General features: G+C 39.7%; 2 protein-coding genes across 2 annotated transcripts; one reads left to right on the top strand and one right to left on the bottom strand.

Moving 5' to 3' along the window:
* The first annotated feature begins 64 nt into the window (after positions 1-64).
* On the top strand, positions 65-5083 carry scnm1 (sodium channel modifier 1). The gene is made up of 8 exons (XM_058647104.1): positions 65-247; positions 426-496; positions 588-676; positions 1301-1395; positions 1739-1845; positions 2362-2513; positions 2608-2728; positions 3035-5083. Exons 1-8 carry the CDS (start codon positions 197-199, stop codon positions 3126-3128), a joined length of 780 nt encoding a protein of 259 aa, XP_058503087.1. The 5' UTR covers positions 65-196; the 3' UTR covers positions 3129-5083.
* Positions 5009-21827, bottom strand: tmod4 (tropomodulin 4 (muscle)). Its single transcript, XM_058647103.1, has 10 exons — positions 21738-21827; positions 12667-12834; positions 11278-11434; positions 11061-11180; positions 7412-7504; positions 6853-6983; positions 6613-6720; positions 6151-6294; positions 5451-5595; positions 5009-5370 (listed from the first exon to the last, which is right to left on the bottom strand). The coding sequence occupies exons 2-10, from the start codon at positions 12766-12768 to the stop codon at positions 5348-5350; spliced, it is 1023 nt and encodes a 340-aa protein (XP_058503086.1). The 5' UTR covers positions 12769-12834; positions 21738-21827; the 3' UTR covers positions 5009-5347.
* Between the last annotated feature and the right edge of the window lie 5214 nt (positions 21828-27041).

Raw genomic sequence — 27041 nt, 5'->3', positions numbered from 1 at the left:
TGGATTCATGGTTAAAACAGTTTACGACCCAAAACTGAGCTCAACTGTTTTTTGTTTGTTTTTTGTGTATCAGGAAGTTCATATTTACAATTTACAGTTATTACCATGAACGCAGCAGGGCTATCAACATGGGCTAGCTTGTCTAGAAGGAGCTAGCTCCTCTTTCATTATTTCAGATGAATAAAACATAACAAGCATGTCTTTTAAACGAGAAGGCGACGACAAGAGTCAGTTGAACATCCTGCAGGTATGATTTTATTGTTAGTTTTTTGTATTTTTGCTTTTCTAGAGGAGACTTTAGTCGCGATCACATTGTTGTCGTTAGCATGCTGCTAGCTAACGTCGAAGTTTTGTACCGCTTCTTTTTTTTAATAGTATACCACATTTCTTAAGGTGAACGTATTTGTTGTAAACTCGTGTTTCAGAAGCGACGTGTGGCGGATCTTCTGTCGAATTTTATTCCGGATGATGAAGCTGCTCTATTGAAAAATGGAAGGTGAGACCCACAATCCTGAAATAAGATTAATATTTCAATGTACAATCGCTGATGAAATGACGTGAACTATCTGTTAATTTGCTCTCTGTAGATACACCTGCCTTGTGTGCTCCTATCGTCCTGTGTTTGATACAGTTGATATACTGACAGTTCACAGAAAAGGCAAAAGGCATCTAGAAGGTGAGAGATGGAGGATTCAACCTTTTTATAATGTTGGTTTTTTTTAAGTGTAATTGTCCCATTCCCCATTGTTATTATATGTGTTTAGTGTTAGTCTTAGTTGACAGCATGCCTACTAATCACACTATGTTTGGGGTACAAAAGGTGTAAAAAGGTGTACCTTAATTACTGCAAAAGTATAAGTCTTTATGAAATACCTGCTATTGAGGGCTACAAAAAACACAGATTTAGATCCCAGAAGAGGAAGGAAACCAGACATTGTTCACAATTTGACAGGTTGAATCCAGAGAATCTAAACATTTTCATTTTTAAAATAGTTTCCAACCTGCATCAAGTGATTAACCAAACTAATTGTGCAATAATGCTATAATATTATTGTAGTTTCAAGCCTATATTTGTGTAATTGGATTTAGAATATGTACTAATTTGTAATTCACTATTTCTAATCTTGCATTCCCCAGTCTCTTGTTTGTTTAATTATGTATATCTTACATTTAGTTATTTTTTGTGTATGGTATGTTTGTTTTTTGGCCAATTCCTTATAAATCACTTAATCCCAGTTATGCACACATCACATAAAGCAATGATAGTTTGATGTGTCTGTTTTGTGTTCTGCTTCCTCAGGGTTGAAATCATTCTATGGCAGAAAATCCCAGCTGAAGAATGACATAACAAAAAGGCAACATGAAAACTACGTCCAGGCTGAAGACAGAACGCAGGTTGGTAACTGAAACAGATGCAACCTGTGTGTTCTGTGTCTTTACTTTGACACGTTGTTTACTAAGTTGCTCGATCATATTTTTGAATCAGCAACATGAGGCGATTGAGCGTCATGACTGGGATTGTCGGTCCATGTTGTTGCTTTGGGTCAGAGCATCGTGTTGCATGGCTTGTGACTGTCATATGAGCCTGACGAATCACACCCGCCATCCAATTTAACCCTGTTGTCCGTTGTGGAGACAACAGACAAAGCATTTGATAGAGTCGACTACTGAATGAGCGCCCAGTAACGTATGAGAAATGTCTACACTCTACACATAAAAGCTGTTGTTGCTGTTTCAGGAAGCCTCCAGTTCCAGTTCAGCCCCGTTACTGGCTCTAACACGGAAGATTACACGTCACGCCTTGTTGAAGACTGTACCGTATAACAGTTGCCATCGAAAAACCAGGTGAGTGTGATGCTGACTTGCAGAAAAGATCCTAAATGGAAAGAGCAACAGTAAAGAGATTATGACTTACCGCCACATAGTCAGCATCTTGTTTACAGCCGACACTCTTGTTTACAACTCACACTCTCCGTTAAAACATGGCTACTAGAATGACATGTCCTGCAATTATAGTCCAAGCCCGACAAATACTTGACACAGTCAGAGTAAGATGAAGCATAATCTGGCAATTCAATTTTAGAACTTGAAATGACCACGTCAATTGATGTGAACAGACCCAGCAGTCATTTCTGGATTTGTGTATGAGGGGTTATCAGCAACTCCTGTGTCCTTGCAAGCTAAAAACAATTTGTGCATTCCATTCTTTCCATGGAATTCGGTGCAATCTGTAGTGCATGTACAGTACAGTCAGCTTAATGTAAGACGCTGAATACTGTATGTGTCAAAACTTTGATCAACCAAACCTCAAAGAATCATCAATGGTCCCTTTAAACACAAACCCTTTTTTATTTTTTAAAGCACAAAATCTGAAAAAGCAACAACAAGCACCACTTCAGGATTTAGCAGCAACGCCTGCAGTAAAATGTCGTCTGAGCAAGAAAACGCATGTCAGAAAACCGAAGCTTCAAACAGAACGGTGCCAAACAGCTCCAGCTTCAACATCACAGCAGGTAAAGTCTCATCTTCGCTGTGTCACAGGATTTTTTTTTTCATATTTAACAGCCTGATTGTGCTTTAACCATAGCGACTTTTTGTCTAATGTAGAAAACAAAGAGTTACATCCGTCACAAGACAGAAATGCACCTCAGCTCCTTGTGGTACCCGAGGCAGAGCCTATAACAGCGGAGAAGAGGAGAGAGCTGGAGCGCTATCTCAAACTGAAAAGGTATTTTTAATGTCTTATTTGTTATCATTATTATTATTATTGTTCATTTATTTAAGCAGAAAAACCCACATTGACATTAAGAATCTCCTTTTTAAGGGAAATGGGGTCAAAAAAGGCAGCAACATACAATGAAACACAAAGTTCCAGACAGAAACACAATAGAAAATGAAATTAAAGCTGCTGTCAGCGAGCATTCAGAGACGCAAACACCCAAAAGCACCCTTTCCAGCCCTTTCCAGTGTCTGTGCTGCCTATTTTTATTACATTTTATTGACATCAGCATTCATTCATTCATCTTTTTCATAGTGACGGGTGGATACAGGACCCTAGTGGCCGCTGGATTAAAGATGAGAATGTGGAATTTGATTCTGATGAGGAGGAGCCTCCTTCACTTCCTTGACTACCCACGAGTCACTGAGAAGAGGCACTAAGAACTGTGTGAAAACACAGATTATCTTGCACCAGAGTGGAACATTCCGCTCAAGCCCAAGGTGTGGTATTATATAATAACAGCCCCTCGTGCCAAGGACTCCAGCCAACCGTCAACTTTTCACTCAATCACACATGAGTTTCTTTTGTCGATCGTCAACTGTGGCATGCAAGAGAGAAAAGTGAAAGCCAGAAAAAATGTCTGCAGAAGAGAGAAAACAAAGACATTGTCTTTGAATGCATAGGGTGTGTATAAAAAAATTGAGCTAGACCGCGATAATTAATTAATATCACCTACAACTACATCTAATTACCTTGTGTTCACTCACAAGTGTTGTGCTTTATTGTCCAATTTCCTATAAATGGGAACATAGCTTACAAAATTGACAATATGTTCCATTGAAGAAGAGCTGAAACTAGTGTAACTAGACCCGTCGAGAGCTCACTTCATTATTTTAGAGCGCTGGGCTTCAACACCTTGTTCAATCTTTGTTGCCTGTGACGGAGACTCAACCGAGTCAAAATCTACTCGCTTCATCGATGACATTTAATGTCATATCTGCCGTTTTCCACAGTCCTCTGATGGAAATATGACAAAGTCAAAGAGGAAACAAATGGAACACAATATGTGTCCGTCACAGCTTTACGATCCAGAAACACACCTGTGTTTTACTGCGAAACAACCAGCAGAGCAAAGAGAGACTCCACTGCTGCCTCCTGCTTTGAAGAGGAAAGAAAAGTGACCTTTTTTTAAAGGTCTGAAAATGAGTTTTCTGCTCATTTCTGTGGCGGTAATGTCAAACTCGATATTAGGTCAGAGAAACGGGGAAATGGGATGAAAGAAAATAGCGGATGGAGGGCAGGAACCTCGGCAATGCTGTCAGAATCCTCAGAGGTTAACAGCTGTTTCTGCTCATAAAACTCAGCGGGTGCTCATGGGTGCGACCCTCTTAAAGTTGGGGCTTATATTTGGAACGAGGTAACTTAAGCTCGGTGGACTCGGTTTCGTTTCCCATCAGGTTGAGAAGGCTGTGTGGGGGGGGGGCGGGGTAAAAATAGCTCAGGAGCTTGTGGGAAGTCAGAGGATCAGGGACGACTTCAAGGGATTAAAGTGGTTCCACTCCTTCCAGGAAGGCTTCATGTCCAGAAGGATGCAGTTTGCGTCAAACTTCACCTTAAATATTTGTTTTTCACGACGCAGAGAATCCAGATTTCCAGATGTTAATCACTAAACATTTAAAAAAAATTTTTTTGATGAGTCAAGTAACCCTGATATAATGAGGTCAGATTATGTTGCCATAGCAACATTATTTCTCGACATGATTCATGACTTTTGGAAAGTAATTTGTGATCCACTGGGAATGTTTTATACATGTTCGTATGAGGTTGAGTGTTCTCTTTTTTGACTGCTGTCATTTCAGGACATATTTATGAAGATTCTTTTTTTTTATTGTTTTAAATAATGCAAATAAACTTTTTCTTACAAAAATTGTAAGGTAAAGTCATTTCTTTGTGTTTTCACATTTTAAAACAACCAGCTTAGTAGAATCATGTTGCGACCATCTGAACACAATCTACAAACAAGCATGGTATAAATGAATTTCTCCCCTTAATTCTTCTTAGTTTAAAAGTTTAAAGCATATTTTTAAATGTATCACAAGCATGTTGTTTGTGGCAGTTACTTTGGTTATAGTGTTTTTCGTGCATCAGGTTTGAGCTTTTTCTTTCCCAAATTTAAGCAGTGAAAACTGAAAAGTCTGTGCCATTTCTTAAGGATAACTCATGTATGGTACATGTCCGGTATAAGTACAAACCATAAAATTAAAGTTTCCAAACATTTACAACAAATACTTGAACATATATATATTTTTTTATTTAAAGTATTTACAGATTGTTTTCTTCCCATGAATAGCACCACAGTGAAAAATGAGTAAACCTCTTTGTTTGGGATGATGTGGGCAAGGCAGAGGAACTAAAAGCACAACAAAAAAAAGACACTTCACATTTTGCTTGTGACCTATACATGCCTTTATGAGGATGAACCGAGCAGTCTACAAAAGGGTGGCTGCGGGGAAATGAAAATGAAATGGTTTCCAGTGGACATGGATGGATGTTGACGTTAGTGGATGAGCCACTGCTGCCCCGGTGGTGGACTTCACAGGCGGACGTGGTTCATTCTGTTCACGCGCTTCATCTTAATCTCTGCTGGCGAACTGAGGAAACACAAGAAAAACATTGTGAAGCAGAATTTTGGCAGATATACTATGTGTTTAAAACTCTTTCTTTTCCTCACTCATGTCGTTGTTGCGTGTGATGGCAATGGCGGCTCTGGCGCGGGGACCCTGTTGGGTGAAGTGGTAGCCAAACCTGAGGATGCTGGAGTTGTTCTCCAACATGGAGGCGATCTCCATCTCGACTGAATCTCCGAGCTTCTGCCTCTGCACCGGGGAGAAGACAAAGAGCGTCACTCCAGGTCTGTCCATGTTTACGATTGAACCTTTTTACATGTCTGCAAATGTGCAAGTGAACGGGACAGTGTTGCAACTGCATGTGCGCCTTTGCAACTAATAATAAATACAAATATGTTCAATGAATCATTGAAAAATCACGGAAAAATGTCAACCGGTGTTTCCCAAACCCCAAAAATGTTTATCCACAAACCAAAATGATTCAGTTTTAATGATTTCTTTGTTTTATGGAGCCAAGAAACAAGAAAATAGTTATTTAAGAAGCTAAAAAAAAAAAATCAAAGAGCTTGTTATATTATTGCAAAACCCTTCAAATCTTTGGCAGATATTCCCAGACATGTCGCTCCCTCAATAAATTCACACTCGAACGACCTCATAACCGCAAAAAAATCAGTGACGGAACGTCTGAATTGTGTGACACGGCACTTTCATGTGAGAAAGCCTTAAAAATGATATTCTAATATTTACAGACTCTGAGGAATCATTTGTTGTCAAGTGTGGAAAGTATAATTCTGTCTTGCAGACCTGGTTGTCGATCTTGAGCTCCATCAGTGTGGCGTTGTTGGCCATTGCTTTGATGATGGCCATCATGCCGTCTGCGGTTATGAAGTTGGACTCGACATTAAGACTCTGCAAGCTGGTGTTCTCCTGCAGCATCTCAGCACATGCCTACAATAACACACACAGACGGAAATTGTTTAACAACATTTGAAGACATAACTAAAAGCTTAAATCCTCTAATCTGTCTAATCTCGTGGCATAGATTACAGGGAGGCAGGAAATACATGTATTTGCAATGATAAAATCAAACGTGGAAGCTTTAATTACCCCAAGTCATTATATGATTGGGTGACTGTTGTAATTTATTTCCTGAACCTTTAGTGGTTTCAACCAAGTGAATGCCTTATTTCAATGAATATAACATGAAGTGTAAATTGTATTTGCACGCTGGCTGAAGGGGTTTAAAGATGAGGACAGTAGACTCACATAGGCCACAGGGTCGTTGCTGCGGGTCGCAGCGATGCTCAGATACTCAACGTGAGAGTTGCCCTTCATCGCCTCAAAGATCTCTTTCAGTGTTGGGATGGGAATGTCCTGCAGCAAAGACAAAGGTTTTATATGATAACCAATCAATACAGCAGAGGTTTGGAGATGAATAAGTCATGGAAAATGAAACACTCGCTTGATATAATTCTTTTTTTTTTTTTTTTTTCTCGTTGAACGGACCTTGATGTTGTTGAGGTTGACTTCTATCAGGCTGCTGTCGTTGTTGAGGATTCTCTCCAGGGTTTCCTCCACGTTGGTGGGGTTGGGTGGTTCTTCGGGGAAGATCTTGAAGGGATCTTGCTTCACTACACCTGAATGACACATAACATCACAGCTGATATACAGTGTCCAGTATTGTCTCTGACTTAAATTTGACTGGTGAAATTTTGTTGGTTGGATTTGTGTTGTCCTTTTTGGCAGGGATGTCTTCAAGCTCTTTGAATAATCACGTTATTTTTTGAATAATCACAAATAAATGAGACAAATTTAAAAAATAATCCCAAAAAAGCCTCTTATTTAATATATTAACTCAATTAAAATGTTTTTTTTTTCAGTTACATAAGTAATAATGATGTTCTGCCAATGCATCAGTTGTAATACATATGTTATCTTAAAGTAATACAATTATAATGTTAATAAGGGAAAATCTGTTAAAAACGAGGATTTAGATTATTAATCTGGACTAGGGTATCAAACCTAACGTTTTGTGAGAAAGGAGACAGATTTCCGTCATACGTACTGTTGATGCCCTCTGTGTTGGCGATGGTTCCTGTGGTGCCCAGAGCGTCGTAGTACTGCTTGTTGCTCATCAGCGTGTACATACCGAGGATGGCTGAAAGTACAGAACAATAAATACAGAGAAAAACATTGTTCGCTATAAAAATACCTGCTGTGGTGAGAGAGCGGCTGTGCTCGGCTGTACGGACAGACAGCACAGCAATAAATAAGAGCAAGACGAACATATGGTGTAAAAGCAACTGTGAATTAATGAAAGAGTAGTAAATGTGAAATAAATTATCAGTAAAACACAAGACACAGAGATAAAGCGATGAGACGTATTGTGCATTTTATAACGCCAGCTTTGGGGTGATGGGATTTAATTTACTAAAACCAGTAATAATTCATATGTACAGTAGAACTTGAGAAGCTGTCACACAAATACAAAATAGTTCCCCCTGAAAACATAGTAGTAAAATAAGGGAAATACAAAATCCTACCTGACTATATAGTACACTCAGGTTGGTTTATATTAACTTATCTTCACATAGCTTCAGACAAATAAAAAGATTGATAGATTCCTCTTGTCCTCCTGCTCTAATGTGTTATGTCCAGTAGGGGGCAGACCTGCTGCTTCCCGTTCTTTCTCTAACCTGCTGGAGCCCCACCTCCCCTCCTCCTACCTTCCCATCCTAACATGAGTTTCCTGACCCGGTGTGGGGAACCATGGAAAGGGCTGACTGAGGAGAGGAAGGCCAGGGAGACAGCTGCCTGCCTGATCGGGGGGTCGAGGTGTGTGTGTGTGGGAGGGGGTGTCGTCTAGATTGGTCCTGAGAATAACCCATGGTAGCTTTACAGCACACACTTGACTGCAGAGAGAACCAAAATGGCCTGATATAGCAATGGGTGGATAGCATATACTGTTTACTGTGTGTATATATATATATATATATATATATATATATATATACATATACAGTATATAATGTAAAAATTACTCTGTTGGCTCCACACACTCTCTCTGAGCTCATGTAGTTGCTCGCCAGGCAATTCATCACCGTTTGGTCCATTTGCCAAAAAACCCAAACAAAAGACCAACAAAGGATGACTGAGGTTTAAACCCCGTGTTGGACTGTGTCCGCGGTTTTGATCAAGCCGAACAAACAGGCTCCTCTGCTCTGCCTCAGCAGATGTGGGCCAGCCTGTTTGACCTGTGTGGACGGCTTTTTCACTTTGTTCAGTGAGTCACACTCGATAAAATCAAATGTATTTTCCTATGTGACTTTTTTTGTAAGTCCTAATCTCTCACCGAATTTCCACCAGCATCCTAATATCCAGTCATTTAAGACTGACTCACCCAGTTAACTTTGTATTTATTCAGCTTTTGTATATCTGGTAGAAACGGATTATCTGCTGAATCCGTCACCAAACGGCAACAAGCCGTGTTTAAATAGTTTGGTGGGTGGTGTTTTTGCTTTTTTAAAGCTAGGGTCTGTAGTTTCTGAGATCCTCATCACATCCAGATAACCATCGATAAATAAAAGCAGTTATCTGTGATTGACATGACCAATTATTTCTTGTCATGATTGGTGTCTGTCAGTAATCTGTCACCTGCCTCACGGAATGAGACCAGAGACGCCGAAGCAACCACGGCGGAAGCAGAGACAATAGTCAAAAGTTCACAGTTCCATTACACACACTGGTTTCAAGTGTGTGGGCGGAACTTTGACAAGAAAGCTGATGGGAGGTGGAGCTTGCTACAGGGTTCCCACACCTTGCTTGACTTCAAATTCAAGGACTTTCCAGAACTAATTACCTCAAATTCAAGGAATTTCCTGGGCCAATTTCTTCAAATTCAAGGACAGAATGTGCTAACACAGCTTGTGAACTTGTAAGAGCAACTTCGCTCATGGCGTCGACTTTTTTTAATTTGCAGCACACTCTGCATCTGGACAAGTGATTTGCTCTCTCCTCTGCTTAACAATACTCGCTGTATGGAATCTCACGTCAATGGCGTAGAGCAGGGGTGTCAAACTCATTTTTGTTCAGGGGCCACATACAGCACAATTTGATCTTAAGTGGGCCGGACCAGTAACAATAGTAAAATAATAGCATAATAACCTATGACCAACAAGAACTCCTTTGTTTTTACTCCTTTGTTTTACATTTAATGAGGGATATTTTTACAAAACATGACATTTCTTCTCAAGTGCAATTTCAACAATATCATGCCTACATTTACTATTTACACATCATCTATAAAGGCATAAACATTTAGTCACAGGTATCTGGAAGTGAAAAATATTGCATTTGACATTACGTTTAGATTGTAATCATAGTGTGAAATTTTGACAAATTCATCCTGTGGGCCGGATTGGACCCTCTGGCGGGCCGGTTCTGGCCCCCGGGCCGTATGTTTGACACCCCTGGCGTAGAGAGACAGTGGACACGTAGGCCTAGTCTACGTACATCAAGCAATGCAGGTCTTTCTTGCACAAAATTCAAGCACTTTCAATGACCCATGTCTATTTAGGGTGATTTTCAAAAACTATCAAGGGCTTAGCATTAGGTTTTCCACACTTACAAAAGCTCCCAATATTTAGTCCAGCTATCATACCCGGCAAAACCTTAAGTGTCAGGTTTTTAACCGGATGTTATGTAGCATCACATGCATATTTAAGACCCTATATAAGGTTCCAGTTCTGAGATAAATCAGTTTAAGAATATTCTGAATACAACTAAAAAGACATTACTCTTATTGTACATTTAGCAATTGTTGATACTAGCATGCTATCTCCGTCTGCTAGCTACAGCTATTTTTTGACTGATATCTATGATCAGTGCAATGAATCTTATTTGTGAATAAGCAACATTTATTTTCATTTATTTACCATTAATAATCTGAATAACATGTACCTGCCATGCGATGGAAAGCTCATTAACAAGAGTGTTCTTTTTTGCTAGGAGGGACAGCTTAGCTAACACATGTTTATGTTGAAACAGATTTAAAACAACTGTCAGCTACACTACAGTTGTTTTAATACTGTATATTTTTTTACAATATGTCTGAATTAAAAAAGAAAACACTGCCAAAAGACAACAGCACACACACAGTCTGTTTTGAAGAGATACAGTATCTTAGCCCCCAACTATCCCCGCGTCTACCCCGCCCGTCCTCTGGCAGCCTGAGGGCCTTGAAGGCTTATTTATTTTTGTGTTGCTGAGCATGGGGAATTGGAGCCTGTCGCACGTCTGGTCATGACCGTTAGCCCGGCCCCACTGAGCTGCTCTCACTTTATCTATGGGGACAACAATATGAAGCAGCAGTAGCGGGGAGATAACGGTGTCTGTATAATAGAGCTCTATGTATGTGGGTCACAGACACTGTGATGAAAACACTGAGGTCAAACTCTACTGTGTGTGTCTGATAATGGGTTAATAAGCACCTGCTGCTGTGAGAGAGCATGAGGACAAACCCGTATGACATCACGGGAAGAGCAAAACTTTTTCCAGCAGGAAATGGCACAGGTGTAATGGAAATAATAAAATTAAGATTTCATAATCCATCAATTATTTCCTCAATTAATCTATTAGTTGTTTGGTCCAGAAAATGTCAGAAAATGTAGTATATTTACGGTATTTTGTTGGGTTAGGGTTCAGGTTTTTCTGACCTGCAATATCACACATCTCTGCATCAGTGGCGTTTTTCAGAGCTTCCTCCAGCTCTGGTTCCAGGAGCACCTGCTCATGCTCGGGAATCTCTGGTGCTTTCTTGGGTATAAAGGTTTTTCCTGGGCACAGATGCAAATAACAGATGTTAAAGAGACAACACAGACACCAGGAGCGATTTGGGATATTGAAATGTTTGAAAGTGCGATCTATGATCACCTTTCTTCTCCCCAGTGAAGGGCACCAGGTCTTCTCTGTCTGGGTGCTCCATGGCCTCCTTCTCCAGGTGATTCATCAGGGCGTCACGGTCGTACGCACCCGTCGGGTTCTTTTTTGTTTGGTCACGCTGCCGTAGGCCCGCTGGCAGCATGTCATTCTGGGAAGACAAGAGGTCAAATGTTATGTTGACGTGGCATCAAGAAGGAGCAGTGAACCATTGTTAAGAGCCTGGCCAGAGAACATAAGGAAGGAAACAACATAAATATCGTATGATGTGCCAGGTACAGGGTATGATTTCCTTGAAACATGGACATGATTTCAGAAATAATGTGGATGAATTACAGTTATGTACTAAAACTGCTATTTGTGCCTTTTTAGCCATTGTCGTTTAGCCATAACCAGCCATTTTAAAAATGGCTATTCTTTTTCCATAAAAATGAAATGTAGGGGTTTGGATTCTATCTTACTTTAAGTTTTTCTTTGTCTGACATTGTCTAGTATTGGACCAATACTAACTATCCCTAGCTGCTCTCATTAGTGTTCCCCTGCCTCCTCACTACATCACTTCATGAGTAGAGAGGCATCGATTGGAAAAGTTCCTCCTCGATTGGCTCTAAAACGGAGAAATCTATGTCACTGAGTCAACACATTAGATCAGAGACTGCAGTCAAAAATAAGAATTACTCAACACGGATTGTAACTAAGGCAGTGGCTACCTAATGGTGGGCTTTGGCCTCCTGGTGGACAGTAAGGTACTGCAGGTTGTTCATAAAAATATATACTGTTGAGTAATCAGAGGTGGTAAAATATAAATTCTTTTATAGGACCTTCTGAGACCTAGTATAACAGGTGTCACGGCATCTATTGACCCCCTCACACTCACACTGGAACACACAGTATCTCTTGTAATCCGTGGGGATCAGATAGTTGAGGGGACAGGTGGGAAAATGAAGATTGCACGAGTTGCGATTGAAGGTTTTGTTGGGCCACAGAAGATATACAGGTTTAAATTTGACTGAACAAAAGTATCTAACTGAAGGAAGTTCTTTACATGATTTTGCAAAGAATTTTCAGTAGAGTTTCGATTGATCTGGTCTTAATTTAGACTTTTAGGTTCCTGATATGGTTTAGTTACTGGTTTTTGTCTGGTGGAGACAATTTGTGATCTGTCATTTGTAGATCTGAAACTTTACAGGTACACTACACCATAAACAAACTGATTGAGCCATTTCTGTTATCCTTTTACAATTTCCTTGTAATGTTTGCTGCCTTGTTACTAGAATGTCCTTCAGACTTTAAAAGCTCATAACTAGCCACACCTGAATTTAGGTGGATGAGTAGACACCATCACCTGGTGATAAGACTAACTGTCCCCCCCCATCTCTGTACCTCGGGGTCCATCTCCTGCAGCTCATAGTCCAGCTTCTCCAGCTCCTCAGCACTGAGGCCCCTGAGGATGGCATCCTCATCGATGTCCCTGGGGTCCGACATGGCTCCTGAGGCTGCGGCTCACACACACACAAACTCACACATACACACTGCTGCTGCTGCAGGGCACTGGGAGAGAAGAGAGAAAAGGAACAATAATACTTTAGTGTCAAAATCGTACTGTTTCAATTCAAGAAAGCAAGAAAGAGTCATGTGAAGGGGTTTGCACATTTATTTCCACTCGCCGTACATCCAGGTTACATTTCCATCCACATATATCCAAGCTTCTCTCAGATCAGCAACACATAGAAATATTCCCTTGATGTTGAATGACGATCTATTGATTTAACATAACGGTAAACTTTTTACCCCCAGGGCAAATTGCTAGATATTCTCCAGTACATGTATACCTATCCCTCTATCCTAGACATCAAAGGTCAGCACGTTTATTTTGTGTTTCCACTTGTGACAGTACCTGGTACCAGGTACTTTTTTTAGTACCTGCTCTTTCCCAAGTTAGCTGAGGCGATACTATGCGTGATGTTGCCAGATTGCCAGCTACTGATTGGTCAGAGTGCCGTCGCAGGACGAGACAACTGACACAAGAATCAGTCTGAACAGTGCTAAACTGTAGATCAGTTAAAAAGACTTAACAATCCTAAATCTCCAACAATTACCAGGGAAATGTCTAAAATCTTAATATTTATCAATATATATTACTGCTGATAATGATTGACATCACAAACCCTGCCGTTGTATTTCAGTCCAGTGAAGTACTGACAAAATAAGTTTCAATGAAGTGATTCTAATGATTCAGTTACACTGAAAACAACTGCTTTACAAGTCACTAGTCACTCATTTGTGTGTGTGTGTGTGTGTGTGTGTCTTGTGTAAAACGAAGTCGCCGCAGTTTCGTTGAGTAGGTATTATTTTGTAGTGGAAAACCAACCTAAACTGTGCCGTGCTGTGCCGAGTCGAGGCAAGTTGGGACCATAGGTGGAAAAGGGGCTAAAGCCACGATTCTTTCCATGCAAAAATATTTAAGGCCAACAGTTAACCACTGTTAACCACTGTAACTGTCATCCTGCACTAATCATTTAAAGTTGACTAAATAATCTCAATACTGGCTCCTGCAAATACGTTTTTATTTATGTTAATGATTGATAAATGTGGCACCAAAACATCGAGTTTTGATTTCATTTTTTTATCGTGTGTCCCAGGAGCAAGTCTTTTCAGTGACAAATCTAATAGTATGATGCCGTTTTATACGATATAAATGGGATTATTGTGTGAGCACTGACGAAGGCCATATTTAAGTGTTGTATTTTATCTTACAGAACTACAGTCCTGCATAATGAATTAACTAATTCATGTTTTATTTCGGTTTCATTTGTTCTTGAAAGAAAATTGATTTAACATTCATTTCTCAAAATATTCAGTGGGAGAAAAAAAAAATAACACAAAAATATCAACAATATCCTGAAACCAAAATTGGAATATTGACAAGCAACAAACAATTCCAGTAAAAACAGTACACAATAATCCTTTTAAATTTGTTTGCATTTTCTTAATTAATCTAATCTAATCTAATCGGAAAAAACAAGTACTCGATTCTTCACGAAAGTAATCTACAGATTAATCGATTGTGAAAATAGTCGTTAGCTGCAGCCCTAATTTTAATACACTATCATTTATCAGATGAATAACACAACATTGTGTTAAGTATTGTAGAGTATGTTATAGACCGTAAACTGCATCATATTGCAAATAGATTGATAGTAAACTGCTTAGTCAGTCCCGCTGAGATTCTCTGCCACGCATAACACGCATGCCCTCTGCACAGCACGGCGATAATAATAGACGCATTTTCCAATAATATGTTTGCGGTACGCGGGAGCACGGCGTCAGTATTTAAATGTTCTGCAGCTCATTTTCATGTTTGAGCTTCATTTTCACCTTTAAAACACATTGTTGAACCGCCTGCACCGGTAATGTTTAAAAGAGTCAAGTGGAGAAAGTGAAAAGGGAAGCGAGAGAGAGCAAGGTCTTTGTAACTCTAAACCCTGAGCTCACTGGGCTAAGAATAGCAGGATGGAGGGAGCGAGGAGAAGGGGTGGAATCCCTTGTTTATCATTGACAGACATTTGCTCGTACAGTAGTGGACCCGCCCGAAAACTTATCCGCACCCTGTGATGAAAAAGGACAAAACGGACAACGGGCACAAACGCAGAGCGGCCTCTGATGCAGCAGAAGCCGGTTCAAACCATCGGCCTCTCAAACTAGGAAATACCACAACAATAGCATACGTGTTCATTTGGGTCACAGTGTGAGTAATTCACGTATCAGGTTTGAGAGGTGCCAGGGTTTTCCAGTCCAGATTTCATCCCAACTTGGCCAAACTGAGAAACTACATCACAGTTCAGGTCAAAGAATGTGCTCTGAGTCTTCAAGAAGCATTAGCATCTGAGTTTCAACAGCAGCACTCGTTATATTATCATGTTTATCAACTTGATTTGACCTAGCAACACACAGTTTTACAGACGTATTTCTCTTGCATCACCAAAAACAACTTGAATGATCGTAGATGTTAAAACTTTGTTATTGATCAGTAATGGCGTTTCGAGAGGATTGGACTTCTGCACCTATTTTGGTGTTTCTCAGTCAACACTACCTCCATTATCACTAACGTTAAAATACAGCGGTGTAAAAAGGTCGAGCACACTGGTATAGTGAAACTAGATTAACCCTTTAACACCTAAGCCTCAAAATGTCTGCATGGACTTTTTTTTTAAATTATTTTAATCATAATATTCTCTGTAACTTTAAAAGTGCTTTTGTCAATTTTTTCCAGAATACATTTCAATATCTGGCAGTTATTTACCATTTAATTCAAGTTAAAATGGGGTATTAACAGGTTTTATTTAGAATAAACACTGTATTTGTACATGAACACCAGAATTTGAATAGGATAATACATATTTAGTCCCAATGTAATTATAGTAATGCAAAGTCTGTGATAAAGTGACTCAATTATTTAATTTTTTTTGTTATATGTGCCGTTTTCTACACACTCAAAATTCCGATCACATTTCTGATTTTTTGTCCGAGTACCACCAGAGGAAGCTGCCGTACCACTGGTGGTACACACACCACAGTTTGAGAACCATGGCCATAGACTGTATGTGAAATGGACGTAGTCTCACTGTTTCAAAATGACCTCCTTTGTGATATTTGACCTGCGCTTTGCCAGTTTTTCAAAACTCCATTTTCACTGACGTCGCCCTCAAACCAAAGACAGTACCAGCTGTCAATCACGTGTGTTGTTCTCTATCATCTATTTTTCCTCTAAATGGGAACATGAATTTTACATGATGTGCGACTGAAGAAGACCTGTGACACTAGGGATTCAATTCAGTTCAGTTCTTTTTTTTTTTGTTTGTATAGCATTTGGCAACAGTGGAGAGAGAAAAATATGAACATCACGCCTCAACTGGTCGGGGAGGAGAGAAAGGAGGGGGAAGGGAAGAAGAGGTGGGTGAAAAGAAGAATGGAAAGGAGAGATAGAGAACAGGTGTTCATACTGTTAATCATTAAGGGGTTAATTTATTGAGACAGGAAGAATGTGGACGTGTACTTTAGGGGTGAATCTACTGAGCAGAGACAGTGTGTGTGACTCTGGCTGCTCTTCACTTCACTCAGTGCTGTGCGGCTCTAATGTGTAAAGCCGGCAACACAAACACAGGATCATGCAGCTGAGTGTCAAAGAAGATGGAGGAGACTGAGAGGATGATGAGGGGGACAGAGGTCTCTCTGCAGTTTTTAGTTCATTAGTCTTTAGTTAATTCATTAAACTATTAACTACATATATAAAATGGCATCAGGACAAAAGTAAACTGTATTATATTAAGATGCAAGCATGTACTGGGAAGTTCCTCAACTTAATATTCCCTTATCTTAAACAAATCAGAACAAAATAACAACTTCACACTCTTTTTATTATTTATTTTGCAAAGGTGCCTCCATTACTTCTCAAGTCAGCTTTCAAAGTGTGCGTAATTTAGTTTTAAACAATCATAAACTGATGATTTTTTTACTCATTGTTTTGCATTTTATTAAATGGCCACTGACAATAGTATACTGTACGATACTGTACATGCAGATGGCCTTATTATTACTTTTTTAACTAATAATTTAAGAAGCATTTCTAGCTAACATAAAGAGAACAGCATACACTGTGAAACTATAATGAGACCTTTAACCCTTAGAACTTTTTCAAACTGGGGGGCGTGGAGACTCTCCAGGGGGGCGCGAGTTTAGTAGGAGGAACTTTTGGTCTCGCTGTACACTGGACTCATTTAAGTGACGTACCACAACAAAACCTACACTGGTGACAAGGTTTGGATAATAGTGAAGTTTCTGAGGGGCAAAAAGAAAACTGTGCAACTAACAACAAGCCAACATCAGGCGAACAGAACAATGATTCACGACGACCAAAACCCAAGACCAGAATTGCACAGCAAATGATTGATATTTGTAAAGTATTCATTGTTATCCAAATGTATTTATTGTTTAAAAAATGACGCTATTATAGTTATTATTGCACATTTCATATTTTGAAAATTGCTTTCCCACAAAGCAATATTGAGGTTATTTGTATCGCTAAAGCAAAATTGACACGGGGCAGAAAAAGTTTGGGAACCACTGCCTGAGAACACAGAGCATTTAGGCTCAACCTATAGACCATCATTTTTACCAACTATATAAAAACAACTGAGCAAAAAGCACTCAAAATCTATTAAATTTGTGACATTTTGGAAATACGTCACAGTTCAAAGTTAACTTGGCTCGTTTTTATGAACAAAATATAAGGGAAAACTGTCTATTTTGTGATTTTTGCACAATGATTGCTACAAAAAAGGGATTTTGTCCATATAAGGAGTTGTCTATTATTTACCAGGGGTGCACCTGCGGCATTGATCTGTGCCCCGTGAGCACTAAAAAAAAACCTTTGCTGGGCCATTTTTGGGCCCCGGGCCCTACTTTGTGCAGCCCTGGTTTATCCTGACACTAAGTGACTGCCTCTCGCGTGTGAAACATAGAGAGCCATCGTTGACCTGAGCTGTGAGTGTGACCCAGAACTCGCGTCTGCCTTTGACTGCCGTGAAGCCTTTGATCCTCGCTTATTGTTGACTTTAATGGGTGGCTGTTTTCTGACCCTTGAGTTACGAGCGGTGGCTCAGACAACTGCATACCAGCGGCCTGAAACCAAACATCATAATAGTTTTACGCCCGGTGCCATCTATGCACAGGGTGACTTTGTGTCATCAATTGTGACGAGATATTCGCTGTCAACGGTAAAAACTATTTAAAAAAAAAATGAGCGAGAAAGAGAAACGGTCACTTGTGTGTTCTCATTTGCTTTGACAGTTGACTTCGTCGCCTTCCTTGTTTGCGCGACGTCGGCGACCGCACTGGAAACAGATGAACGTGGACATGTGTCCCCAGTGGTCCCAGCAGGATTTTCACAAGCCGGGAGTGGAACAGAGCAGAGCGGAGGCTGCTGTCATTGTCACCTGCTGCTGCCAGACGTCTCATTTTCCACTTCAAATCCCAACCATCTCTTCCACCTGCAGCTGCCGTCGGCGTGGAAGCCACGAAGCGAGCTCATAAATTTACTTGTACATTTTTACTGGGATTTGATTAATGACAGCTGCCTTTGGTGCTATGGGCGATGTGGCTTGAAAATGGAATTGAATTATGATTTCAGCTGATTTTTGTACCTTTTTAAAAACTCAAGTACTGATGACAAGGACATTATCCTGCTCAGTATCAAAGTGCAACAAAGCAGAAGCCCTGAAACAAGATGGCAGGGAAAACAACAGCAAGCTGTAGCTCAGTGGTGGAGCGAGTCGTGTTTGAAATTGAAGGTTGTGGGTTTGATTCCTGGCTTGGCCAGCTTAACGCTTAACCCCCACGTTGCTCCTGGCGGCTGCATGAATGTGAGTATGAATGGGTGAATGACAAATGCTGCAGTGTAAGAAGAAAATCTGTCAATAAATACAAACAACATCCCAACTTCCAGGATATGATCTTCACTGCAGGAGTTAGCTAAGATAAGATCGCTTTTTTTCTTAAAAAGAAAAGCAGTGTTTTTTTGATTATCCCTTAGTGCTCACACGGCAAGCACCGGTGGTTATTTGCCATGTGGAATAATACACAACTCCTTATATGGACATCCTGGGGGTGTGTGTTTATAGGTCACATATTCAGGCTTTAAAAAAATGTGCAGTTCTTGAGTCAAAGTTGCATTTTTAAAAGTGATATAAAGTAGCAATAGTTGTGCAGAAGTCACATAAAATAGGGTTTTTCTTTTCTTTTGGTTCATAAAAACAAACCACGAGAACTTTGATCTGTGATGTATTTTCCAAATTTCACAAATTCAATCCGATTTTAAACATTTTGAGTCCTTTTTGCTCAGGTGTGTTGATAGAGTTGGTGAAAAGTTTTCATTTTTTATATTGCACATTCTTATACCCTCTGTATATACTGTACATTTAAACATAGTAATGGAAAAAAAGTTAAAAACAAATGCGAATTCATTGATACAATCAATTTATCATCCAGCCAGTATAGTTATTGCAATATCATTCTCTTTAAGAGCAAAGGAAACATCAATATTTCAATATTTAAAACCACACTTAACTGGTTTTAAACACCATTTAGAAGCAAACTGTAGAGTGGCGACAGACAATGTTCCTGTCCTTAATAGTTTCTTTCGTTAGCATTTAGCTGTTTGGTTCGGTCATGGATACTTTTCCTCTGAGCTGATGAGTCTTAATAAACACCTCAGTGTGAAAAACAAGACAGATAACGGGTGAGTGCTATTCTATTTATTCTTTTGGAAGCCGTTCCTTAAATCAAGGCGCGACTTTAAAACCAAACTCTGTAGCTCTACCTGCTGTATATTGTTTGTGTGGTACATTGATTGACCTCAGTTACTATATATTCTCTAATAAAGACGAGATAACAAACAGCTCTTATTGTCTCATCACAGTCATCAGTGCAGTTAGTGTTAATCAGTTTTAGACAGAATAGAAATTGACATAGAAGAGAAGGACTTTTTTTTTTTAAAGGAAGAAAAACAAATACCTCCAGTATGACCCAGTATCCAAAATCACCCACTGACAAGGTTATTGTTGTCAAAGGGTTTTGACAAATGAAGTTTAAACAGAAACACATGTTGGGTCTTTTTTTTGGCCTTTACAGTAAATATCTACATGCTAACATAACATAACGATCCGTAAACACCAAAAAACCTCAGCTCGACTTGTTCAGCTCTTCTCTGGTCTTTGACTTAAGCTTCATTTTGTGGTTTTATGAAGTTTGCTGTAAAAAAAACAGTGGAACCTATGAAGATATCAACTTCCTCTCTGGTGTAATTCATCAGAATAACTGAAAACACGTGCGACGGCTGCAGCTGACGTCGATAGATTCGCCGTCACAGCGGCAACTATGAACACACGGATTTGAAAAGTACACCTCCACTACTTCTCACTCTCTTCCTAAAGGAGTCTCAATCATTAACCCCTTAATTCGAGAATATTATCATTATTATTATTTCATAAAATCACTCAATAAGGATCAAACCAAGCTGCCAGACTGTGGAAAATTCTAAACGCACTCCGCATCACTGCTGATGCTCAACCGTCACAAAGGTGACCTTTGACCTGTGAGTGCAGAGCTCGCACCACAACAGGAAACACATGCTGGGATTTGTTCACCAAATTTAGTGTGATGGGAGAAAAGTTGATTTGTAGGAGGGGAAGTGTGACAAAAAAAACGCAGCTTTTTCTCTATGGACTTTGGTGCGAGAGAGTGAGCAGTTCACAAAGCCAGGCAAGCTTTAGCTGATGTGGATTCTATTTGACGAGTTTTGTTACGTGACTATAATGTGTTGTTTCTGCACTGACTGTGTGCGTTATACAACCTGAACTTTGCCTTTAACAAAAAGGAACAGGAGTAATTGTTACCACAGAGGAGTTACTGGGTGTTTTATGAGCCAAAGACCATTACAAGGGTTTGGATTTCACCTTGACAAAGGTTATGCTCTTGTAAAAACTCTGTATTTTACTTTCGATTTACTGTTTTTATTCCATAGAGGTCTGTATCTGTGTGTGTGCGTGGAGGCTTTTTTAAATGAGCCAGTTGCCACCAACAGCTCAGAAGATTTGTCACCACGCGCAGGTCATCTTCTCCACGTCTTACCGCCCGAGTGTAACATTCCAAATCAGCCCTCAGCTTAATTTTAGCCTCGCCGTAGTCAGCCGTACCAGTGCGACATAGTTCCTCGAGTTGCTTCTCGACACGGAATCGTTGGGAGACGTGTCGGAAAGGTTTTGCTTCAAAATCAAAACCTATCTTCTTCTTCTTGTTGATGTTGTTGTTGTTGTTATGCAGATTTTCATAGGAGAGAAACAAGAAACCACACACATTTTCCCTGACACTGCAACGGAGCTAAATTTACAATAAGGTCACATCTACGTCAATAGCAAGTCCCCCAAGTCCCTCTTCATCTTTCACCACAATTATGCCAAGAGTCCCTGAGGTGATGTGCAGCAGATATTAACCCTCGTTCCAGGTTTCCAAACTGTACCTCCGCCCAACCCCCCCCCCCACCCCACCCCACCCCCAGAAAACATCTCCAAATCCCCTGTGACGAATTAACTCCACAGCTATTGGACAGCTTAACCCTTCACATGCCTCAATGACAGCTCCACACTGAGTGGCTGTATCTCAGCAGAGAGGTTCATCCTGAGAAACTCCCCCGAAAAATAATGATTAAAAAAAAAAGACCAGATCACCTGAAACTAAGAGTTAAACTTCAACTTCCCCCACATTCACACCACAGTCGCCGTCCACCTCACCCATGACCTCTCACTCTCTCTCTCTCTCTCTCTCTGCACCAAACAGGCAGATCGCCCCAACATGCCCAAAAACCACACACAGAAGAGGAGAGACAGCCTCACACCTACCTTCACAGAAGCACAGTGCTGAAGCCTCTCAGCAGTAAGAAACCGGAGAAAGTTGTTCTCTCTTACCCCCTCACTCTCTCTCTCCCTCCCTCTCCCCCCCCCCTCTCTCTCTCTCTTTCAAACACCCCCCCTCACTCCTCTCTCTCTCGTGTCAGGCTTCAGGCCTTCTATGCTGAGACAGGCAAAGTGACAGCACTTTGAAAAGTCAGCATTTTATTATTTTGGTTGAGGGGGAGAGAGGGAGAGGGGGGGAGGGAAGTGGGACATGAACTCATCATACCCTCATCAGTCCTTCAATTAAAACTGAATGAATCCAGAGAGACACTGACATCTTGTGGTTTGAACAGAGTATAGCACTTTTCCAAAAAAGACGACCCTACAGTAAAATCCTCCAAACTCAAAGGTTTGACTTATCTTATCCTTTAATCCAGTTGTTTTTCTAAGTCTGGGGCCACAAACAGAGGTCAATTCCATGTCCAACACATACTGTATAATGCTCACAATTGTGTGTCCACTGCTACAGTGCGTGCACATTACACCAATCACGCCTTGTTTTGAACACTTTGTTGTGTAATTTAAACGTCTATTCCTACTAGTAATGTTTAAATGACAGTTAAAATAAGTTATAGTGAGTGTTGACCTTGCAAGGACACTGTGAGAAACTGGTTCTCACCAGTGGTACGTGAGCTTCCTCTGGTGGCACTTGGAGGAAAATCAGAAATACGGTTCTACTGTATAAACCAGGGTATGTGGTCGGAGTGGAGCTGAGGATTTTTTTTTTACCGGAGTGCGTAGAAAATTTAACAAATAACAAAGAAATAACTAGACTTTAATTAGTTCCCTATGAAGCATCCAGAGCCCTAAGATCAGCAGGAACAAACAAAGTGAACACCTCACACTCATTTAACGCTCACTTAAATCAGGCCTGAAAACTTCATGATTATTATTATTATTATTGTTGTTATTATTATTATTATTATTATTATTATTATTATCATTATTTACTGCAGCTTAAATAATCATCTTATTCATTATTGTCTTTTAAATGCACTTGGTATCGGCAAATCACACCTTTCTCTCTTTTTTTTTGACTACTTTTTAATTTTAGTGTTGATTTTAATGCCTTGCTTTTATTCTATGATTTTCTTAATTATTTCTATGCTCTTGGAAAGCACTTTGAGTACTTGCCTTAATCTAATTTAACGATACCAGTGTGTGAAGGAAGAGGAGGAGGATAATGACGACAGAACAAATGATCTTATTGGGAATATAAGCTTGAAACAGATTGGTCACATGGTGAAGAATAATCCTCGTCTTCCTCTTCCTCCTCCTCTCTCCACCTTAGTTGCTTGTCCTGCTCTTGTGAGGAGCCACTGAAAAAATCATTATGAGTAAAATGAAAATTGCGCCTGGTTCAAATTTAGCACTAGCAAGTTAACGTGTGTTCATTTTCTTTTTCTGTACAGCTGCGTCTGTTCTCCCTGTTATAAAACTCTTTAACCGTTATAACTCAGAGCATTTCGGCTGCTTTTTTTCCATTACTATGTTTAAACGTATACAGAGGCTATAAAAATGAGAATTTTCAGCACAACCTATAGGTAATCTGATGGAAAAAAATTTAATTTTCACCAACTATATAAACACACCTGAGCAAAAAGTACTAGAATGTTTAAAATCATATTGAATTTTTGGAATTTGGAGTTGTGTATTACTCCTACGGCAAATTACCATGGGTGCACCTGTGGCACAGATCTGTGCCGTGTGAGCTTTGGCAGAAGGTTTTCCTGCCACCATGGCGGTGTAAACAAAGAGTCGTCGTGACGATCTCTGGTGGTTTTTCCCTTTAGTTCATGTTGTAAAAAAACTCAGATAATCATTTATGCGGCAAGTCACCCCTGGCCCCGCCCCTAGATTCACCAATGGGTGTTTCCAAACACTTTATTACCATATTTTTCAACATCTAGAAAAATATGGTATTTTCCACCTGGTCATTTATTCACTTCTCGGTTTTCATTTAACATCCTGGCAGTCACCTTTGCTTTCAAGTTTCCCCTTTTCTTTTCTTTTCTTTTCTTTTCTTTTCTTTTCTTTTCTTTTCTTTTCTTCTCCTTTCTTTTCTTTTTTTTTCTTTTCTTTTCCCAGTTAAAGATGAAAAATCCCTGGTAAACAGCTCCATATTCTCGGTTTCCTAAGGCTACGATGACCCCAAACACAGCAACTCTTTCAATCGTCACTTCACAATTTTCTTGTGTATTTCATTTGTGTTTTTCAGTATTGTCATCGTATTTTCCCGTTTTTCCCTGGACACTCCCCGTGTCCCTCAAATCAAAACCGCAACTGTGCTTGAAATCATCATCACCCTATAATTTCGTTAACATTGTGCAATGGCAATAAAAGGATTTCTGATTCCAGCACTAGATGGCAGCAGATGGACAGTAGTGCTTTAAAGTAGACTTCGCTTTGAGGCGCTTATGAAATCATTGCTCTGGAACAGGCAACAGTGTGTTCTCTAGTGCAGTTCCCTCCAGTGTTTGGCTGTTAATCAGGGTGACATGAGGGAAAAAGAACACATGCAGCGAGCAATAATGAGCTCATGATGAGACAAATTAATGTATTATTTGTTTAACGGATGAATTATTCACGACACACGATGCTGGGAGTGTGTCTTCTCTGCCAAATGCCTTCACAAAATAAACCCTGAGCCTCATTATAGAGGACACAATGTCACTCAAACATCTGAGACATCAGACGATCATGCCGTCCGACCACATTCTGCACATTCAATGATTTCCCATGGAGATAGGACAACAAGAAAAACAAAGGTGTGTTCAGCGTCCATTCATTTTCCTTTTGCTCACCCTCGTAAACACACGCACACACACACACACAGTGTGAAGGGAGAAACACCTGAGTTCTCACACTGTTTCTACCTTTCGTTTTGTTGCTTGGTAAACACTGCATCTGTGTGTGCTTTTGCAGATGTGCACTTTTTTCTTCTCTTTCAATGATAAGATCGGTCTCACCTGCAGCTCCTGTGTGTGTGAATGTGGTAGTAAAATACGACATAGTTGATGAGGTGTTACAGGTGTTGTCACATCACTGATCCAGATTTGACTCGTTGGTGAAGTGGTTAATGCAGCCTAAAATAAATCAAGATGATGCAAAGCACAATAATACATACATGGAAGTGATTATTAATGAAGTAACATTTAAATCATTAAATCAATGACAATAATCACTAAGTCATCTTTATTTAAAATCCTGTGGTTGTGTTTTTTTTTTTACATTTTTGTCAACCTACTTGTTCAAGTGACAGCCAGTGGGTTATACCACGGTGACCTTTTTCTGATTTCTGATTAACTTTTATCAGAATGTGGTCGGACAGGACGATGACATCAACTTAGAAACCCGGTTTCCATCAGATTTCGTACAATAAAACCCGGAATGTTTTGTTCTCTCCTGCCTGTTCTTTTACAGCGGTGATGTAACAAAAGGGTGATTGTGAAGAAAAATGTTCTCAAGGTCAGCCCCCCGCCCTCCCCCTTCATTTTCTGTGTGGTTCAAATTAGAATAATAACAATAGGTTTTTCCCAGTGGTTTACAGTTTACTGTCTGTTGAAAGGAAACAGATTATGCTTGAAAATTTCCGCTCCAGTGGATGTTTTTATTTGTCTATTTGATGATTTATTTTCTTACAAGAAATACTTGTTGTGTGTAGGTTTGTGTATTGTTGTGTTTGTGTGTGTCAATTTTAATGGGTCACCATACCGAGAAGAGGGGGCAGTAGAGCATCAGAGAGTGAGCAAGTCACATCGAGAAAGAGCCAGAAACAGTGAGACAAAGGTAGACAGATGGAGAGACGTGTGTGCGTGTGTGCGTGGGTGTGTGGCTGTGTGTGTGTGTGTGTGTGGGGGTGTGTGGTGGATGGGGGCGTGTTTATATCCACATATGAGGCAAATGTAGAGCATGTCTTCTCAATATAGACTTTAGGTGTTATTTGAGCAAATATAATGTTTCCCAAAATGTCAAACTATCCTCTTAACAGTTTATCATACACAATTTATACTGTATATAATTATTATCTTCATTTTTCTCCGTAGAATAATATGAAAAAAACATAATGATTACTGTTGTTGATAAACAGAATATATATATTTTTTTAAATAATCCCCTTAGGGAAAGTATTCCTCTGCATTCGACCCATCCTAGAATTAGGAGCAGTGGGCTGCCAGTAGTGCCCAGGGAGCATTGGGGGTTGGGTACCTTGCTCAGGGGTACCCCAGCCCTTTTTTTGACGTGCAGTGGCGCCGGCCGGCCACAGAGAGGTGCTGCCACGGCTGCTCACATGCGGTTACATGCTATATATATATATGTATATATAAAATATATAAAAAACTTCCTTCTAGAGATTTGCATTTATTTTTCTTCTTTCACCTAAATAAAAGTCCAGCTCTGATCAAAGAAATTATTATTATTATTATTATTATTATTATTATTATTATTATTATTAATAATAATAATAATAATAATAATAATAATAATAATAATAACAATGATAATAATAATAATAGTAAAACAATTATAATAACAACAATAACAATAATAATAAAAGTAAGAATAATACAAAAAATAAGATTTACCTATAGTCACAAACTGGTGAGATGATATTATATCAGTGTGTTTACATCCAAATCATATGTTTATAAGAGAGATAAAGTAAAAAGAAGGTGATTGATTTGGTCTGTTACCAAAATAAAATTCCCAATTAACCTTTTGAAACCTGACGAGAAACAGTAGTACAAAATACAGAATCACCTTATATTACTTATGTTGTTTAAGGTTTTAAAACCCCCTCTCCCACCACTGCAGTACGAGACTTTCATTGCGATTTTGACTATATTTGACTGTATGTGACAAGCCTTCCCGTGTTTATGGAAAGGCCTGAGTTCAACTATAGATGAAATTTGAATTTAAAAGAGCAAGGGAGGTGAGTTGGGGCTCCCCCGCTCTAACAGGAAGTCAGAGTAGTGTGGGCTCTCTCAAGCTCTCAGAGCAGTCTCTGGAGACGGAAAACCAAATCATCAACAACTGAGCCTCTGTCTCTTCTTCTCTTCTGCTTTTTTTTCCCCCTCTCTGGTCATAACTGATCACAGCTATGCAGTCTCTGTCCTTTTCACATGTGCGTCAGTGCTGTTTCCTCTCTGCGACGGACATCCCGCTGCTTTACTTCCTCCTTTACTGAAAAGGGGAAATACATAGATGGAATTCTTGTAAATCCACCTCTGTGTGGTTTCGACCACTAGA

Source organism: Solea solea, chromosome 13 (genome assembly GCF_958295425.1).
Source record: "Solea solea chromosome 13, fSolSol10.1, whole genome shotgun sequence".
NCBI lineage: Eukaryota > Metazoa > Chordata > Actinopteri > Pleuronectiformes > Soleidae > Solea > Solea solea.
Note: the sequence above shows the minus strand (reverse complement) of the source record. Positions and strands in the feature narration are given on the sequence as shown.

Bases quoted from the DNA above. Each gene is read 5' to 3' on its own strand.
- tmod4 (XM_058647103.1), bottom strand. From the start codon at position 12,768: ATGTCGGACCCCAGGGACATCGATGAGGATGCCATCCTCAGGGGCCTC. The intron at 11,435-12,666 runs GTACAGAGATGG...TTGTCTTCCCAG, and splicing joins TGCAGGAGATGGACCCCGAG to AATGACATGCTGCCAGCGGG. The intron at 11,181-11,277 runs GTGATCATAGAT...ATCTGTGCCCAG, and splicing joins CTTCACTGGGGAGAAGAAAG to GAAAAACCTTTATACCCAAG.
- scnm1 (XM_058647104.1), top strand. From the start codon at position 197: ATGTCTTTTAAACGAGAAGGCGACGACAAGAGTCAGTTGAACATCCTG. The intron at 248-425 runs GTATGATTTTAT...CTCGTGTTTCAG, and splicing joins GTCAGTTGAACATCCTGCAG to AAGCGACGTGTGGCGGATCT. The intron at 2,729-3,034 runs GTATTTTTAATG...TCTTTTTCATAG, and splicing joins CGCTATCTCAAACTGAAAAG to TGACGGGTGGATACAGGACC.